This window comes from Nothobranchius furzeri, chromosome 11 (assembly GCF_043380555.1).
Source record: "Nothobranchius furzeri strain GRZ-AD chromosome 11, NfurGRZ-RIMD1, whole genome shotgun sequence".
NCBI lineage: Eukaryota > Metazoa > Chordata > Actinopteri > Cyprinodontiformes > Nothobranchiidae > Nothobranchius > Nothobranchius furzeri.
Genome location: NC_091751.1, coordinates 39,572,141 through 39,587,919, shown reverse-complemented (window position 1 = coordinate 39,587,919; position 15,779 = coordinate 39,572,141). Strand labels below are relative to the sequence as shown.

Genomic DNA, 15,779 nt, shown 5'->3' with positions numbered 1-15,779 from the left:
AAGCTACTAATTTCCAAGGAGAATTACAAAATAGAATGGCCACTCCTGCTGATTTGGTGGAGCCGTGGTCAAAAAGAATTTTATCCCCCCATTGATTAATCCAGAATTTTTCGTCCTCCTGTTGTGAGTGTGTTTCTTGTAATAAAATAATGTTAGCTTTCTCTCCCTTACAAAACAAAAAAATAGATTTTCTCTTATTAATGTTTCTTAAGCCCCTAGCATTCAAAGAGATGCAAAAAAGATTAACATTCATTATTAAACTAACTAAACTAACTAGCAACTGCTAGAGAACAATAACTTCAACCGACTTTTGGATAAGTCTGCGAAAAAAAAAAGGACATAAGGCTCAAAAAGGCACAAAAGGATATGTTAATGTCCCTTCAATATTTTGAATTATTGGACCATCCGGACCGTATTGAAGTCTTCCTGTTCTTCAGACCGTGATTTTGTGACCATCGATGTAACCGTCTCCTCCTCTGTAGTACGCTCCTTTTCCAGCCGCCCGTGCTTGTTGAATTTTAGGCCACAGCGCCATTCGAGCCTCCCTGTCAGCTTTGCAGAGGTCTTCAATGAATCCGATCCCCAGTTCTTTGCAAATGGAGGAATCCTTGGTCATCTTCCACAGCGCGTCACGGTGTAATCTTTGTGTGAACTGGACGAGGACATGCCTGGTTCTTTTCTCCTCTCTTTTCCCCAGCCGATGAGCAGAATCCACGATATGGTTGATGTTCGGAGCCCATTCAGGTGAGATTTTTTTCAGCAAGTTTGCTATCATATCTCGCGTGTCTTCTCCTTCACGTTCCTTTAATCCTTTGACTCTGAGGTTCCATCGGCGTTTGTACCTCTCTAACTCCAGGACACTTTCCATTAGCATGGTGTTATCTTTTTTATTGACTGATACCTCTCGCTCCATGGTTTGTAGCCGCGTTTTACAGTCTTTGATCTCCGCTGCGTTGAACTCCACTGCTTTAGCCATGCTAGCTAGCATATTGGAGTTGTGACTAATTTGCGTGCCGAGGCCCTCCACTTTATCTGTGAGCTTTTTTATCGCTTCAAGGATGGCCTTCGTACCTTCATCTGTAGTCTGGTCCTTCATTTTGGAGGTTGTTTTGTTCTTTGCCGGAGAGAAAGGGTCTTTCCTTTTGAGGCTCTCAGCCGAAGTTTCCATCTTTGCTGCGTAGTTGTGGTGGGTAGCGGCCGTGTCACGTTTTGAAGACGGTTCCATGGCTTAACTCTTTCTTAAAAGTGAATTTCACAATGATATAAAGCTTGAAATATCTGGTGAATATAGCTGGATGGTCAGGTTGTTGAATTACTGGGACAAATAGATTGCGTTCAGAATTTGTGATGCACCCGCTCCGCCATTTTGCCGGAAGTCCAGGTGTATCGAATCCGAATCTACGCAGAACACTCCAGGAGCATCAAGCAAGCCCCCACAATGCCGCTCAGAAAATGGTCCCAACCCAGAAGTAAGAAAAATTGCAGTTCCACCCTCATCCGCTGGGGGCTGGTGCCAGAAGCGAGCAAATCCTCATTGACTCCCATGTTGAAAATGCCGATTTCACAGCAGAAATAAACATGTTTACAGCCTGGTGCCAAAACATGTTTTTTGTCTAAATTATCTAGTTTATACTCATGACAACTCTGAGGGGGGTGAATTTTTTTCTCACTCTTCTGTTTAAGTGTATTGAAAGCCTAAAATTCTGTATAATTAATGAGCATCCGACACACGTGACCGCCGCCTCAGACCCACGTGACCACAGAGCTAGCTCCGTGGAAAGGCCTCAGTACAGCCTCGGCCCCTCCTGGAAGCTGTTTCGGGATTTTGAGTGTCTGTGCTTGTGAATTCTGTTTTGGATATTATTGGTGCAATTGTTGGACAAAATGACTTGCAGTGGTATTAATTGCACTAATAGAGCGTCCAAGGAGTCTCCACTTCATTTTTTTCGGTAAGTTAAAATCTATATTCGTATTTTATGTCACTGCTGCCTTTAAACTAGCTGAGTTTACCGAAGTAGCTAGCTAACCATCAGTTTAACATGTAGCATTTACTGTTTAACCATGAAATTTAAATGTAAAATACGGTAAAATAATTAATAGGGCATATTTAGATGGGTAATATGGTAAAAGATCAAAATGGGTTGAAATATGACGGAGCGCTAAGAGGGAGACTTCTGTGTCCATTCTTCCACCCGGTAATCCCCAGCGGTCAGGCCGGGCAGCCTGACCGATCCGGTGCCTACTTGCTGCGCCTAGCTGCTGCGCGGTCTGACCGCTCGTGGAGTTTTTCATGTCTGACTTTAACCGCATCTAATACTGTATTATGGCGTGAGCGCAACAGCGACAACTTAATATCGATGTGTAAGCAGCCTGAGTGGTAGGGTGTTTTCATCTCAACCCTTAAAATCTCCAGCAGGCTTGGAGTGACACCTGTGTCCATTCTAACATCCGGTAATCCCCAGCGGTCAGGCCAGGCAGCCTGACCGGTGCGGCGGCTAGTTTCTGCGCGGGCTGACCGCTCATGGAGCTCTCAGAGACAGATCTGACCGGAGAAATACTGCAGCTCGGTGAGAAGTCTATAGGGCATACAGCGTTTCCCTTAAATCCCACCGCCACGCCGACAAGATCCCAAGTTTCTTTGTTTTTGTTGGCGCTGTTTACCGAAGAAGCAGCGGGAACTAATATGTTGTCGCTTGTGATCACAGCCGGCGGGTAGCAAGTATGTACAGTCTATGATTTTACCTCTCCCTCCTGCAGTCTTCCCCTATTAAAATTTAAAATGTGTAACTTCATGTATTGGGATGAATGACTGATATTCATGTTAAACTCAAACGTTAGGCATTTAGGGGGAAAAAGCAAAATAATAAACATTATACAGATGTCAAATAAATCAAACTGTAATTAAACAATATATTTTCAAAGTCTCGATTCTGGATAAAATCCAACAACATATGCTTTATAAATAAACACTACACATGGCTTTTACACACACACACACACACACACACACGTTACATTGTGATTTCTTAGTAAATATTCTATTTGGCGAGAGATAAATTTTATTGTATTTATCCTAGTGAATCTATAATTAAACGGGTAAACTAGCAGTAGTACATCCAACATCAAAGAAAGTAAAATGTTATTATCAGGAGAGGGAGAATGATTAAGTGGTTAGCAGCAGTGTGCTAGATGATGGCCCCCTCCATGAGGCCACCACAGCTCAGCAGAACATCATTGTAGCTTCTTCTGGGGAGAAAAACACTTAGAGAAAAAATAAAGTTAACAGCTGAAATAGCAGGAAATAATACAGTTAAAGAGCAGATTGTAGAAGAAAGAAACCCCTGGGTTAAACTGGTCTGTCTACTGCATAATGCTGAACTCTAACATGTGTCCTCAGGGAAGGACCTGATTGGTGTCCAGAACCTGCTGAAGAAGCACCAGGCTCTGCAGGCTGAGATCACAGGTCATGAACCTCGCATCAAGGCTGTCACCCAGAAAGGAGAGACCATAATGGAGGAAGGTAGAGCAGGTCTGGTACTGACATGTTTCTGAGGTGTCTGCAGGTTCTGGCTCACTTTGTTTGGGTCCAGGTCACTTCGCTGGTTCAGAACCCTCGGCCCGTCAGAACATTCTTATCCACCACGTTCTAACACCAGACCTGTTAACCCGACAGCAACAAGTGGCTCCAACTGACGATGAGACCGGGAAGGAGCTGGTTCTGGCTCTGTACGACTACCAGGAGAAGAGTCCTGGAGAGGTCACCATGAAGAAGGGCGACATCCTCACGCTGCTCAACAGCACCAACAAGGTTCGTGTGCCCTTCACAGCCGAGGAACGACCTCCAGCTCAGAGCGAACATCTCCACACCTGCTTTGTGTTTGTGTGACTTTAGGTTGTTTTACTTGAACTCGCGTCTTTAGCTGAATGAGGATGGAGAGACGGGTCGGACCTGGAGCAGGTCGAGGTCTTGCAGAAGAAGTTTGACGACTTCCAGAAGGTCGGACTTTTCCTCCTCTCCGTCTTCCAGCAGCAGCTGTCAGATCAGCTCAGGTGATAATCAGCAGGTGCTTTTGTCCTGCAGGACCTGAAGGCCAACGAGTCCCGCCTGAGGGACATCAACAAGGTGGCATCTGAACTGGAGTCAGAAGGTCTGATGGCTGAGGAGGCTCCTATGGTTCAGGCTCAGGTGAGCGTCACCTGTCTGCAGCAGCTGGTCCCTCTCACTTCCTGGTTTGTTAACTCTGCTCGTCTCTGTTTGTAGCAACAAGAACATCTGGGTTCTGCTCCTGGAAAGGTGCGTGTTGTCCTCCGCCTCCACCAGAACCAGACGTGGTGTTTTTGTTACCACTCATTTGTTTGTTTACAGGATGAAGCCGACTCTAACCCCGGCTTTCCACAGGAGTCGTCAGCAGCACGTTACTGCAGCAGCACGTCATAGCTGCTGATAGGAACCGCTGTGGTCAACAGAACCTTTTCCACCGGAGCCGTCAGCAGCGCGAGTCGGCCGCGTCTCAGGAGCAGCATGTCGCGGCCTTTACGCGCCGGTTCTATTTTCTACGCGCGACGCCTCTGAAACGGGTCGAGTTCGACATTTTTGGGGGAGGAAAGACAGGAAATCGGACGCGGAAATTGAGAGAAGCTACCGAGATTTTCAGAATAAAGAACGTACTGCCTTCCGGTTGCTTTAATTTTAAAAACAGTTACTAACTGTGCGTCCCCGTGAGAAGTTATCACCTAGCTAGCGGTCTCCTTTGTTTTTCAGGTCCGTATTGGCGATTATAAAATGGACAGAACATAAAACACAAACCATGTTGTAGTTTTCTCCTGCTTGTTGTTGTGTTTACTGACGAAGTCACTCGTGTGACTTCGTGCTCGGTCGGTGACAGCTGCTCCCCTGCTGCTTCGCGTCTCGTGGGAAGGGCCAAGCAGCAGCTTACGCGAGCAAGACGTGCTGCTGCAGTAACGTGCTGCTGACGGCTCCCGTGGAAACCCGGGGCAAGACGGCATCACCCTAGAAGGTGAGTTCATTCAGCTGATCAGAGGTCACCTCTGATGGCCGCAGTCACGGCCGACCGTGCTGACATCACACAGGAATTCAGGTGACCCGGCAGGCACCAGGTGCTGGTGAAAGTGGGGACATGTCAGCTGGTTGCCATGGCTACAGTTATCTTTATGCATCTGTATGACTGCTGACTGGTGTGTGTGTTTCCTGTGACCTTTGACCTCAGACCGTACGGTTGGGCGTTCAGATGACGGCTAACTTTAATTCCATCAAGGTAAGAGGAAGCTCTTCCCTTCCTGTCTGAGCGATCCGTCTCCAGGTTTCCTTGTCCGGCGTCCAGCCCGCTGGCGTCCACCTTCATCTCACTGGGTTTGGTTTCTCTCCAGGAGCTGAACAACTGCTGGCGCTCGCTGCAACAGCTGGCTGAAGACCGGAGCAACATGCTGGGCAGCGCCCATGAGGTGCAGCGCTTCCACAGGTACCCCGCACACTTATGCGCCGCTTACGGGTCAGTAGAGTTTGGACCCACACTCAGACGGAGTTCTGATGTCTTCTCAGAGATGCTGATGAGACCAAAGAGTGGATCGAGGAGAAGAACCAGGCCCTGAACACAGACAACTACGGCCACGACCTGGCCAGCGTTCAGGCTCTGCAGCGTGAACATGAAGGCTTTGAGCATGACCTGGCAGCTCTGGGTGATAAGGTCCGCTTCCTGATCGGTACCAGGACCCGGGTTGTCTCTGGAGACACGTTCTTCATGGTTCTGGTGACTCCACCCCAGCCGTTCCTGATCAGCAATCAGCGGGGTGCTTTCCTATTTAAGGTGGATGGAGGACACAAGTTGACGCCAGAAGATTGCCTCAGTTTTGGTAGTAACCAGCCACTCGTGTTACCTCTAGTGTTCCTAGGATTAATGTTATTTCGTAGTGTTTTTGCTCTTATATTGGATTTACCATTCTTCAGGATTCCTGTCGACCTCATTGGATACTGACCTCTACTCCAGGATTTGGATATTCAACACACGGACCTCATCACCAGCCTCCATAACCCACCTCTCATCTCACCCAGTGCCCCATCCACCAGGACGCCCCGCTTCTCTCCACCTCTGCTCCCTCTCCTGCGCTTCCTCTTTACCTCTCCCTCCTCCAGCCAACACATACACCCACCACAGTAAGTCTGCTGAACACCTCTGCCTGCCTACAATGGATTTTGAAACCAGAACCTAAGCTCACCTGTGTTCTCCCTCCTCCAGACGCTGAGCTGTTGTTGCAGTTCCAACCACAGACTTATCTGTGCACCTTAAGTTCCTCCTTATAAATAAATCATTTTTTCCATCAGTTTTTGGTCAGTGTTGTATTCTGCATGTCTTGGGTTAAGTACCTTCCTCCAAACATGACACTCCTCTTCAAAGAGCAAATCTGTTCAGCACATTCTGACAGACAGACCACCATTCTTCTGTCATGATGCTGTACAGGACATTTTTAGAGTTTTTCTTTTTAAAGATAAATAGGATTACATTTAAATAGCAATACTTTCACATTATCATTTTCCCACACTTCTGTATAACTGTATTTTGTTGTTTTTCAATAAAGAATGACAAATTATTTAAGTTTGGATTTGTTGCACACAAATATAGATCTGTAAAAAATATCTACAAAGCTAATGTTTACATAACAAGTATGATTGGGTTTTGCAATACGCCACTATTTTAGTAAGATTTTTAAACCAAGTAAAGTTAGTAAAGAACACATTTCTATTGTCTGCTAAGAAACTGTTGGGATTTAAAATGGGCCTGTTGTACAAATAACTTGTAAATGATTATTCCTCACTTTTGTCTTAACCAAAGAAATTCCAGTAATTGAGCAAAAACATTTATTTTTAACACTACATTTTATAAAACAGGGCGCAAAGTGTCGGCACATGTATGTATGTATGTCGATGGTCCGCCCCAACCGAACCAGGAGACACAGACGTCAGGGAGGCCAAGGTTGTCTCTGCAGCTCTCTGGGCACCACGCCTCACTCAGCTGTCTCCAATGATCCAAATGGCTATGGAGAAAAAATAACAGGTTTGGCCTAGCTGTTTAAAGTACAAAACCATTCATGAAGTGGTGAGACAGGTATGTGGAATTTACACTTGCTGCTTTGTGTAGCTGATGTTGGAGACACACAGGCTGCCATGGTGACCTTTTAACAGATCTAAGAAAAAAATGAAAATTAAAAACTCCAAGACCTCATGTCATATTTACTAATCAGCTATGGCTGATTTATTGTTTGGATCACAGTGAGTTACACTAATTCTAATATATTTTTATTTCTATTATACATACATACTTTTTAACTGTTATTTTCACATGACTGTTATCGGGCTCTCTTGTTCTGGTTCTCATGATAATTCCGTGTCTTCCAGTAAGTTATCTTGTGCTTACTTCATCTGTATAATGTCTCTTTACTTTTGGTAAATTGTACTGAGTCCAGAATAAAGACTAGTTGGCTGTACAAGATACAAACAAGTATTACATTTTGGAAATATATGAAATGTATTTAGGCTGCTAATTTAGCTCGAATACTAATAACTGCCATATTTTCCGGACTATAACTCGCACTTTTTTACATATTCTGGCTGGTCCTGCTACTTATACTCCAGAGCGACTTATATAACAAAATATGTAGGCTACACCGCGCTGCTGCGGGCCGACTCCGACCCACACAAGAATGAGTTCCCCTGTCCCGCTGGGAGGGTTTAAAACACCGCCAGCATCTGTTAGAGCCTGTGGCGGGGTGCTGAGGGCCGGCTCCAGCCCAGGAATGAGCTCTCCTCGCCGGCCGGGAGGGGTGGAAACGCCGCCATCCTCTCCTCTGCTGGCTGTTGTTCATTCTGTTATGGTTACCGGTGCTTGTGTTGCAATGTGAAACGCTTGGTCTCAGATTTTGTAAGAAAGATAATAAAATGTCCCCCCAAAATACGACTTAAATATATGTTCTCTTCTTCATGATACATTTAATGGCTGGTGCGACTCAGGAGTGATAGCGCCGAAAAAAACTACTGAAAACTTGCTCAAAGCAAAATGTTTTCATTACGGAAATAAATTATAAACTTACCGATTTAAAACTTTTTTAATACTGGTACTTCTCACGAACAGGCGCAGAAAACCTCCACCTAAACTCCGTGTAAGGTTCAGGTCGATGGGTGTTCCAGTTAGCTCCGGTTGGGTTGAAGCTAGGTGGCTACATCCGTTAGCTCGGCTCCCACCTCCGCTTTAGCTTTGGGTTAGCCAGGGTTAGCTTCAGGTTAGCTCGTAGCTAGTTCGCCTGGGTGTCGTCACTCGAGCCCAGCCTTACAGCCACACCCTCAGCGCTTCCTCTCTTCCCTTTTATGGAATTGTCTGGGCTGGACGGAACCTGTGACACGGTCAAAATGGCGGTGGTGGCCACCTCCCATTATAGACAACAAACGTGTTATTGAAGCCAATGGAATCCGTTTGTCCAGTATATGTACAGTCTATGGCATCAAGCCTTCATTTTCGCATCCGCAAACGCGTCCTCGCTCCACCCACATTTCGAGGAATAGGTTTTGTGGGTCCTCTATCCCAGCATGCTTTGCGCGCATGCCCTGGACCCAGATTCACAACAATGGCTGACGGAGCGGGAGAGCAGTACAGTTTCAAATGTAAGTTTTAAAACAAAATAGCGGTAAAAAATTTAAATTACGTGTTTGGGCTTTTTTCATTTGTTTTTATATAAGGTGTAATACCGAGTATGTTTTTTTAATGTAATTTAAGGCTAAAAAACACCACCGTAAACTAGCATGAATGTTTAATATGAAAATAATGAAGAAAAAAAAACCACCGTAAATGAGCTTGAATCTTATTTAATCCTGTGATTGAACGCCAAATAATAACCAAAACTAGGTTTATATAAATGAAATTTTAAGGAAACATGTAACTGTCAAAGAGTTAGTATGTTTTTTATTTTATTTTAGGCGGTAAAAAAAACCCACCGTTAACTAGATTGATTGTTCTCTTATTGTTTCATCGCTAATAAATTTTGTCTTTTGTGCTAGGGACATCAGAGCAAACCAGCACCCTCATCAAACTGAGAGGGCAAAATGAGGAGCTCTTTGCAGGAGCCAAAAACTCTGCCACGGTGGCATGGAGGTACGAGAGTAAACCATTTACACATTATGAGTACAATAGTTCCATTTATGTTCTGCTTGGAAAACTACAGTTTGGCATTATTTTATTAACATAGCTGACACGTTTTCCTTCTTCTCTGGTTCTCTTTATCATCTCTTTAGAATGATCCTGGAGAAGATGGGCCTGCAGGAGAAGGTCACCCCATTGCAGGCCAAGGAAAAGTGGGATAACCTGAAATCAAAGTATAAAGTATGTACACGTGTGGTACAGGAAACCATTTTCATCTCCACATGTTGATACATTTAATTTGTGTTTATTGCATTTTTTATCGACTATGATTTCTAATTTGACTTTGTTCTTCTATTCATCTCTATCTTATTTTCTTACTCATCTAGAGCCCGTACCTTAAAGGAGCGTCTGTAATTTAATTGTGGCCACAATGTTCTCTGTTGTACAAAAACAATAAAGCCTTCTAATTCTATTTCCCTTTGTGTTTAGGACTGCAAGTATCCAGGGTCAGGAGAGGGAGTCAGTGGAAAGCCCACTGCTGAAACCTGGCCCTGGTTTGTCCTCATGGACGAGGTGTTGGGACAGAGGCCTTCCACTAGGCCTCCTGTCGTTATTGCCTCCATTCCTGAGGACACTCCAGGGCCAAGTGCAGCAGTGAGTGAGACAGAGGAGAGTGAGAGTGGTGGAAATCAGCCGGAGTCCTCATCAAGGAGAAAACGGAAAAGGGATGATGAGCTCCTTGACCTGATCAGGGAGGATATGAGACATCAGAGGGAAGCGGAGGAGAGGAGAGAAAGAATGATGGAAAGATTTTTAGCTTTGATGGAAAGGTTGATTGAGAAATAGTTTTTTTTTTTTTTTTTTTTTTTTTTTAGTTTCTTCTGGTTCTGGTTCAATATATTTGCTTGAATGTTTTTGTTATTTGATTAAATGTAATAAAATTTCTATTAATTGATAACTCTTTTTTGATCATTTTAACAGTTTTATTATTCAGTTTTTACAAGTAACAACATAGTAAATAAATGGTAAGAGACCACTGTAAGGCATAAAATTTATTTAAGGTTAAAAACAATATAGTAACAATAAACTTGGAAAGCAGGGAGTCTTTGGTGGTGATGCTAAATCTGCTGAACATGGGTCATAGAGATAGATGGAGTGCTGGAACCGAGATCCGTGGCTGAACTTTTCTGGTTGGCAAGTGGAACATCACAGAGTGGTCTGCAGAGGGTGCTTTTGGATGCCTCATCTCATCGTCCATCAAAAGGGTTTGCTGGGCTGGCTCAATCGACGGCAGTCACATCACTAACATTCAGATGTTTGCAAAAAAGGAGATCATGACCTGTAACTAGTAGATAACAGGACTAAATGCTTTTAAACTAGAGATTCCTACGTAAATGACTTGCCTGTTAACAGTAATCGTGGTCTGGTGGTACTTCCTCCAGAGCAGACACCTCAGCAGAAATTTGGTCCCGCCAGAAGGCACCACTGGCTTCCTCCTCATCTTATGCAACATCATCCTCAGGTTCATTGTCCTGCGCCGCAATGTCACCAGCACTGAGGCAGATGTTATGCAGAATGGTGCATGCTGTGATGACCTGTAATAGAGATAAAATTTGATTCAATCCAAAACAAAGATTAGACTCAAAGTTTATTTCCACTGTGTGTTAACTTGCATGAGGTACAAAGGTGTGGTGCACCTCCAGCGCTTTCAGGAAGATGGCCCTAAACCTGGTCTTCATCATTCCAATAAACGCTCTATGATGGAGCGTGCCCTGGAATGATGGCTATTGAAGCGCTGGGCTCCCACACCTTGAACCACCCGTTTGTAGGGGGTAAGGAGGGGGAGTGGATGTTGGAGGCATTGGTACCCTCCATCTGCGAGGATGAAGTGCCCTGGAGGAGGATAGGCTGACTGCCTGTACAGTGGGCTGTGCCGGAGGACCCTGGAATCGTGGACCGACCCAGGCCAGCCCACATAGGTGTCGATAAAGCAGCCCTGATGGTCACAAACTGCCTGTAGGATGATGGATGGAAACAGTTTCCTGTTTCTGTAGCACTGACCATCAGGACCGCTCAGAGCCTTGATCCGAATGTGATAGCCATCGATTGCACCTGCTGCTTTCAGGAAAGCTCTGTGGTGAGCCAGCCCAGCAAACCCACGAGACACAACCTCCATCTCCTCTGGGGTTTTGGGGAGGTGAATGACCTGATGGAGAATTGCGACCACGTCCTGTGACTTGATGGACGATGTTGTGGACAGTTGAACAAGGCATCCCAAACTCTCTTGAGACCACCCTGTAGGATGTTCCACTTGCCAACCAGAAAAGAAACACAAGGGTCTCGATTGTGGCACCCCAGCCACGTCGCCGATCCTGGTTCAGGAGATTTAGCAGCACCGCCAAAGACTCCCTGCTCAGACAAAAATCTGGTCTGGGATCCTCCTGGTTAAAAAAGCAGTCCAAGACTGGGACACTCAGGTTAATCCTGCAGTACAGGGGTCTGTTCTGTTAAAAGAAAAATAGAGAACAATAAAAAAAGAAAACAACAACTATAAATTCATGAAATTTTTAGAAGAGAGCTAGGCATTATTAGGCTTAAGTTGAAAAGGACAATAAACAAAAACATTTAAATGCTACTTTTACTATGAACTTTATGCACAGAAACAAGCATTAGGATCAAATAAAAACTTCAAAAATGTAATTTTATTAATTATTTTAAATGTATGTAGGTTAAATGAACTATATGCATGTTAGTCTACTCTATACTAATGTGTAAATTTAGCCACATGTCTTTCTGTTGCTTAAAACGTAAATGAAACTTGCACTAAAGTTAACATGTAATGCCTGAAAGCTGGTTCACTGAACAAATAATTATTTTACCTGGATATGGCTGCTTCTCAGCCTTAAATATGTAACGTGATGAAGAAGCAAGGGCGTCAGTTTGTTTCCAGAATTGCTGGGGACAATAACCATACACTTGAGTGGGGTTTAAAAATTGCTGGGGACAATAAAGTAGGCTAGCACAGGGGTCGGCGGCTCTGGAGCCGCATGCGGCTCTTCCATCCATCTGATGCGGCTCTGTGTTTGTAAAATAATGAATGGATATTTAAATAAAATGCTTTATATTTTACTGCATTAATTTTACATCTGTATGCCAATTCTAAATGTAAAGATTGTCTGCGTAAACCTGAACAGGTCCAACCTGGTCTTACTGTGAGACCGGGTTGACGCGTCACGCTTGTGCGTAATCATAGGCGCTTTATTAGCTGAAGACGATGTGAGATTCTGGGCTTCTCCTCAGACGGCTCCTGGATGTGTCGCCACATTGGAGACGGGAACAAGCGCTATTCAGCCAAAGTTTCATCATCAGGGAACATTTTCTAAGTGACAAGTCTCTCTGAGAGACCGGGTTTGGAAAACACTCGCTTCAGTGGGAGGAACCTTCCCACATGCGCTCTGCGTGGCTCTGGGGTTAATCAAGTTTAATTGTTTCTCTTTGCAACAATCTTCACAAGAAGGCAAAACAGTTAAACGGCAGGTTACATATATTTCCATTTGACTGTTTATTTTGACAGATGAACTCAAGGATGTTGCTTGGTTTGAAAGAATTACCCCCACGCACACTGATGCACATGGATGAGCTGACATTTTAATTGTTAACGCACATCGCGGAGGTAAAAGATTCCCATCAGAACATCAGAGCTTTATACTGGACACTGTGTTCAGCGCGGCTCGGAGCGCCCACGGTGGACAGTGAGCTGAAGATCTGAGGGGTTCGCAGCGCAGCGCAGAACCATGGTGCATGCAATGATTTCCTCCCACTGAAGCGGTCTGGAAACCCGGTCTCTCTGAGGGATGTGTCACTTGGAAAAATGTTCTTTTTATGAAATTATGAAACTGGCTGAACAGCGCTTGTTCCCGTCTCTAATATGGAGACGCATGATGTGTAGAGACATTTGATCACGCACAAAGTTTATGTGGAGCAGAAGCGGTCGGGCCACAGCAGGTGAAATGTTCCTAGCCTACATGAAGGGAAACTGTTTAATTGTAACATTAATATGTTACTGGACACGCTGGTCTGGTTGGTTAGACCAGTGTTTGAAGTGGAAAACACACACACACACACACACACACCAATTAAAATATATGCTGATAGCATGGACTAGAACAGGTGATGGTTTACGTATTTAAATGATGATCAGGCTGCTGTAAAATGTAATCTCCATCCACATCCAGACAGAATCATCCTCTATTCTTTCTCTATTTGCTCTGCTCTTGTCTGGGCTGATCAGCTGATGGTGCGCCTAACTAGCGGCTGATGCACATTTTACGCATTTGGAGAGGTGGGCTGGATGCTGTGCGTTTACTGGAAGATGGTTAACGCACGGGTGTAGACTACATATTAATGACAAATGAATGAAAATTAAATTGTGAGTTTTTACTTCATATTTTATAAATAAAAATGACGGGGGAAAACATTTATGACGTCTTTTTAAACTAAATTTTCTAGCGCGACCTGCCTGCATCACTTAAGTCACTGCTTATTAAGGTCCGTCCAGAATTACTGTGGGAAACGGGTAATAATGGCTCTTTGATGGGAATAGGTTGCCGACCCCTGGATAAGATCTGAGCTGGTAAAACAAAAATCCTCATCAGCAGGCGTTTTTGAAAGTGGGGGGGACACAGCTGCCAATCACAAATTTTGCCGGGGACATGTCCCCGGCGTCCCCGGTTAAAATGACGCCTATGTGAAGAAGCTATTCCACCAAAGGTTATTCACCCTCTCCACTCAGATGCCTCTGACACAGAACTAATCTGCATGAGACTGCCTCAAGGTCATGCATTTGCTTCTAAACTGCTTTCTTTCCAGCTCTAGAAGACAATCAAAGAACTCTATTTTTAATAAAGCTGATCAAACAAAGTGTTAGTCAATAATAAGATGTTGACCAATCTGTGAAATGACAATGTTATGATTAGTATGCTTTAATAAGTAATATGACTTTAATCTAGCTGCACTAGACATTCTGATGACACATAATGTAAATGCAAGACACATTGCTTTTACTCATCCAATCGGAACCTTTCTTTCTGAAGCGTGGCATAGTCTCTGTGGTGTTTATAAATCTGCCAACTTTGATTTGACCATAAATCAAAACATCCAGATTAATAAAACCAGTCCCTACGCCATCTTAGTTCAGTTCTCTGAGTTCTCTACAGTTCACTGCAGTTCACCGCATTCTAAGAGAAGTATCGGACCGGCCACCCAGACTTCCTTTTTAAGCAAAGAACCAACAAGCTGGATAAAATCTGTTGCAATTTTCCAACCAAGCAACGGTTCCTTTCAGAATAAAAGCTGAACTCACTGACCCCGAGGGGGTCCATCTTACGCTGTCAACCAACTGTCGCTTGTTACCTGGAGACAATCCAAAGACTTGTCTGTCATACTGCTGACGCTGTTTCATCGGCTCTGGTACCAAAGGGGGGGTCAGAGGATCTGGTATTCTGGATCTGTGCGGAGGTCTCATCCTGAAGAGTATGTGTAGAGTGACAATATGGCATCTTATGTGTTTATGAATCTTCGATCATAGCATAAGAGCAAAACATCACAACATCATTCAGACTTGCTTCTCCGGATACGAGAGTTCTGATTACAACATCACTCACACATACACCATGTAACATGTTGACCTATTGTTCGCCCAGCCACTAAATGGCGCTGTATTGTGGCAAGTCAGGAGGGAACCAAGGGTAAGAGAGTTAAAAGGTTATATATATGAGGAAATAAAGTGGAATTGGAACGGAGTTCGGTATGTGCGCGCATTTATTAAGCTTGGTATCCAGAGAGGATAATACATGGTGTCAGAGTAGCGGTTTTATACGCAACCCCTCGCCGTCGGACAGCTCAGACATGGAGGCTTACGGCGTTCCCACACCGCGCATGGATTGGGACTCTAGCAACCTGCCCGAGGCATGGCGGCGCTTCAAGCAGCACGCCGAGCTAATGTTCGCCGGTCCTCTTCGGGAGAAAGAGGAGGCAGACAAATGCAGCTACCTTCTTCTATGGGTCGGTGAGAAAGGACGGGACGTCTACAACACGTGGACACTCACCGCAGATGACTCCAAAAAGCTTCAGATGTACTACGATAAGTACACCGATTACATCACACCGAAAGCGAACCCAATCTACGCCAGATATAAGTTCCATGAAAAGATGCAGGGTGAAAATGAGGCGTTTGAACAGTTTATTACAGAACTGAAACTGCTTGCTAAAGACTGTGGGTACCCAAATACAGATGAAATGGTCAGGGACCGCATCGTATTCGCCACTAACTCGCCACACGTCCGAGAAAAGCTACTCAGCCAAGGCGCAGAGCTCACGCTGGAGAAAGCTATAGATATAGCACGATCACACGAGCTAGCAAAGCAGCAGCTAAAATATATGGGCCATTCGAGGGGCCAGGAAACGGTGCATGCTATCGGCAGGAATCCACACAGACAAGAACATCAAACAAAAAGCGTGAAACCAAAGGAACACGCTAAAGTAATACTGAAAACGTGCAGCTATTGTGCTGGACAACACAATAATAAAGACATCTGCCCAGCAAAAGGAAAGCAATGTGCAAAATGCAAGAAA

At 44.5% G+C, this 15,779-nt stretch overlaps 2 protein-coding genes and 2 long non-coding RNA genes across 4 annotated transcripts; 3 read left to right on the top strand and 1 right to left on the bottom strand.

Moving 5' to 3' along the window:
* Positions 1-1,478: 1,478 nt before the first annotated feature.
* LOC139061712 (uncharacterized) lies at positions 1,479-3,811 on the top strand. The gene is made up of 4 exons (XR_011515467.1): positions 1,479-1,949; positions 2,414-2,719; positions 3,398-3,520; positions 3,674-3,811. It is a non-coding gene; the product is annotated as an uncharacterized lncRNA (long non-coding RNA).
* Positions 3,812-3,920: 109 nt separating this feature from the next.
* On the top strand, positions 3,921-6,339 carry LOC129163925 (spectrin beta chain, non-erythrocytic 5-like). Its single transcript, XM_054743215.2, has 8 exons — positions 3,921-3,997; positions 4,082-4,186; positions 4,262-4,294; positions 5,229-5,276; positions 5,389-5,480; positions 5,561-5,871; positions 5,966-6,172; positions 6,255-6,339. The coding sequence occupies exons 2-8, from the start codon at positions 4,154-4,156 to the stop codon at positions 6,317-6,319; spliced, it is 789 nt and encodes a 262-aa protein (XP_054599190.1). The 5' UTR covers positions 3,921-3,997; positions 4,082-4,153; the 3' UTR covers positions 6,320-6,339.
* Positions 6,340-6,860: 521 nt separating this feature from the next.
* Positions 6,861-8,450, bottom strand: LOC139061711 (uncharacterized). Its single transcript, XR_011515466.1, has 3 exons — positions 8,104-8,450; positions 7,137-7,200; positions 6,861-7,050 (listed from the first exon to the last, which is right to left on the bottom strand). It is a non-coding gene; the product is annotated as an uncharacterized lncRNA (long non-coding RNA).
* A 20-nt stretch (positions 8,451-8,470) lies between these two features.
* LOC107373954 (uncharacterized) lies at positions 8,471-10,082 on the top strand. Its single transcript, XM_015942097.3, has 4 exons — positions 8,471-8,671; positions 9,065-9,158; positions 9,299-9,386; positions 9,636-10,082. Exons 1-4 carry the CDS (start codon positions 8,473-8,475, stop codon positions 9,990-9,992), a joined length of 738 nt encoding a protein of 245 aa, XP_015797583.1. The 5' UTR covers positions 8,471-8,472; the 3' UTR covers positions 9,993-10,082.
* Positions 10,083-15,779: the final 5,697 nt, after the last annotated feature.

Bases quoted from the DNA above. Each gene is read 5' to 3' on its own strand.
- LOC129163925 (XM_054743215.2), top strand. From the start codon at position 4,154: ATGGCTGAGGAGGCTCCTATGGTTCAGGCTCAG. The intron at 5,872-5,965 runs GTAGTAACCAGC...ACCATTCTTCAG, and splicing joins AGAAGATTGCCTCAGTTTTG to GATTCCTGTCGACCTCATTG. The intron at 6,173-6,254 runs GTAAGTCTGCTG...TCCCTCCTCCAG, and splicing joins CAACACATACACCCACCACA to ACGCTGAGCTGTTGTTGCAG.
- LOC107373954 (XM_015942097.3), top strand. From the start codon at position 8,473: ATGGAATCCGTTTGTCCAGTATATGTACAGTCTATGGCATCAAGCCTT. The intron at 8,672-9,064 runs GTAAGTTTTAAA...CTTTTGTGCTAG, and splicing joins AGAGCAGTACAGTTTCAAAT to GGACATCAGAGCAAACCAGC. The intron at 9,159-9,298 runs GTACGAGAGTAA...TCATCTCTTTAG, and splicing joins TCTGCCACGGTGGCATGGAG to AATGATCCTGGAGAAGATGG.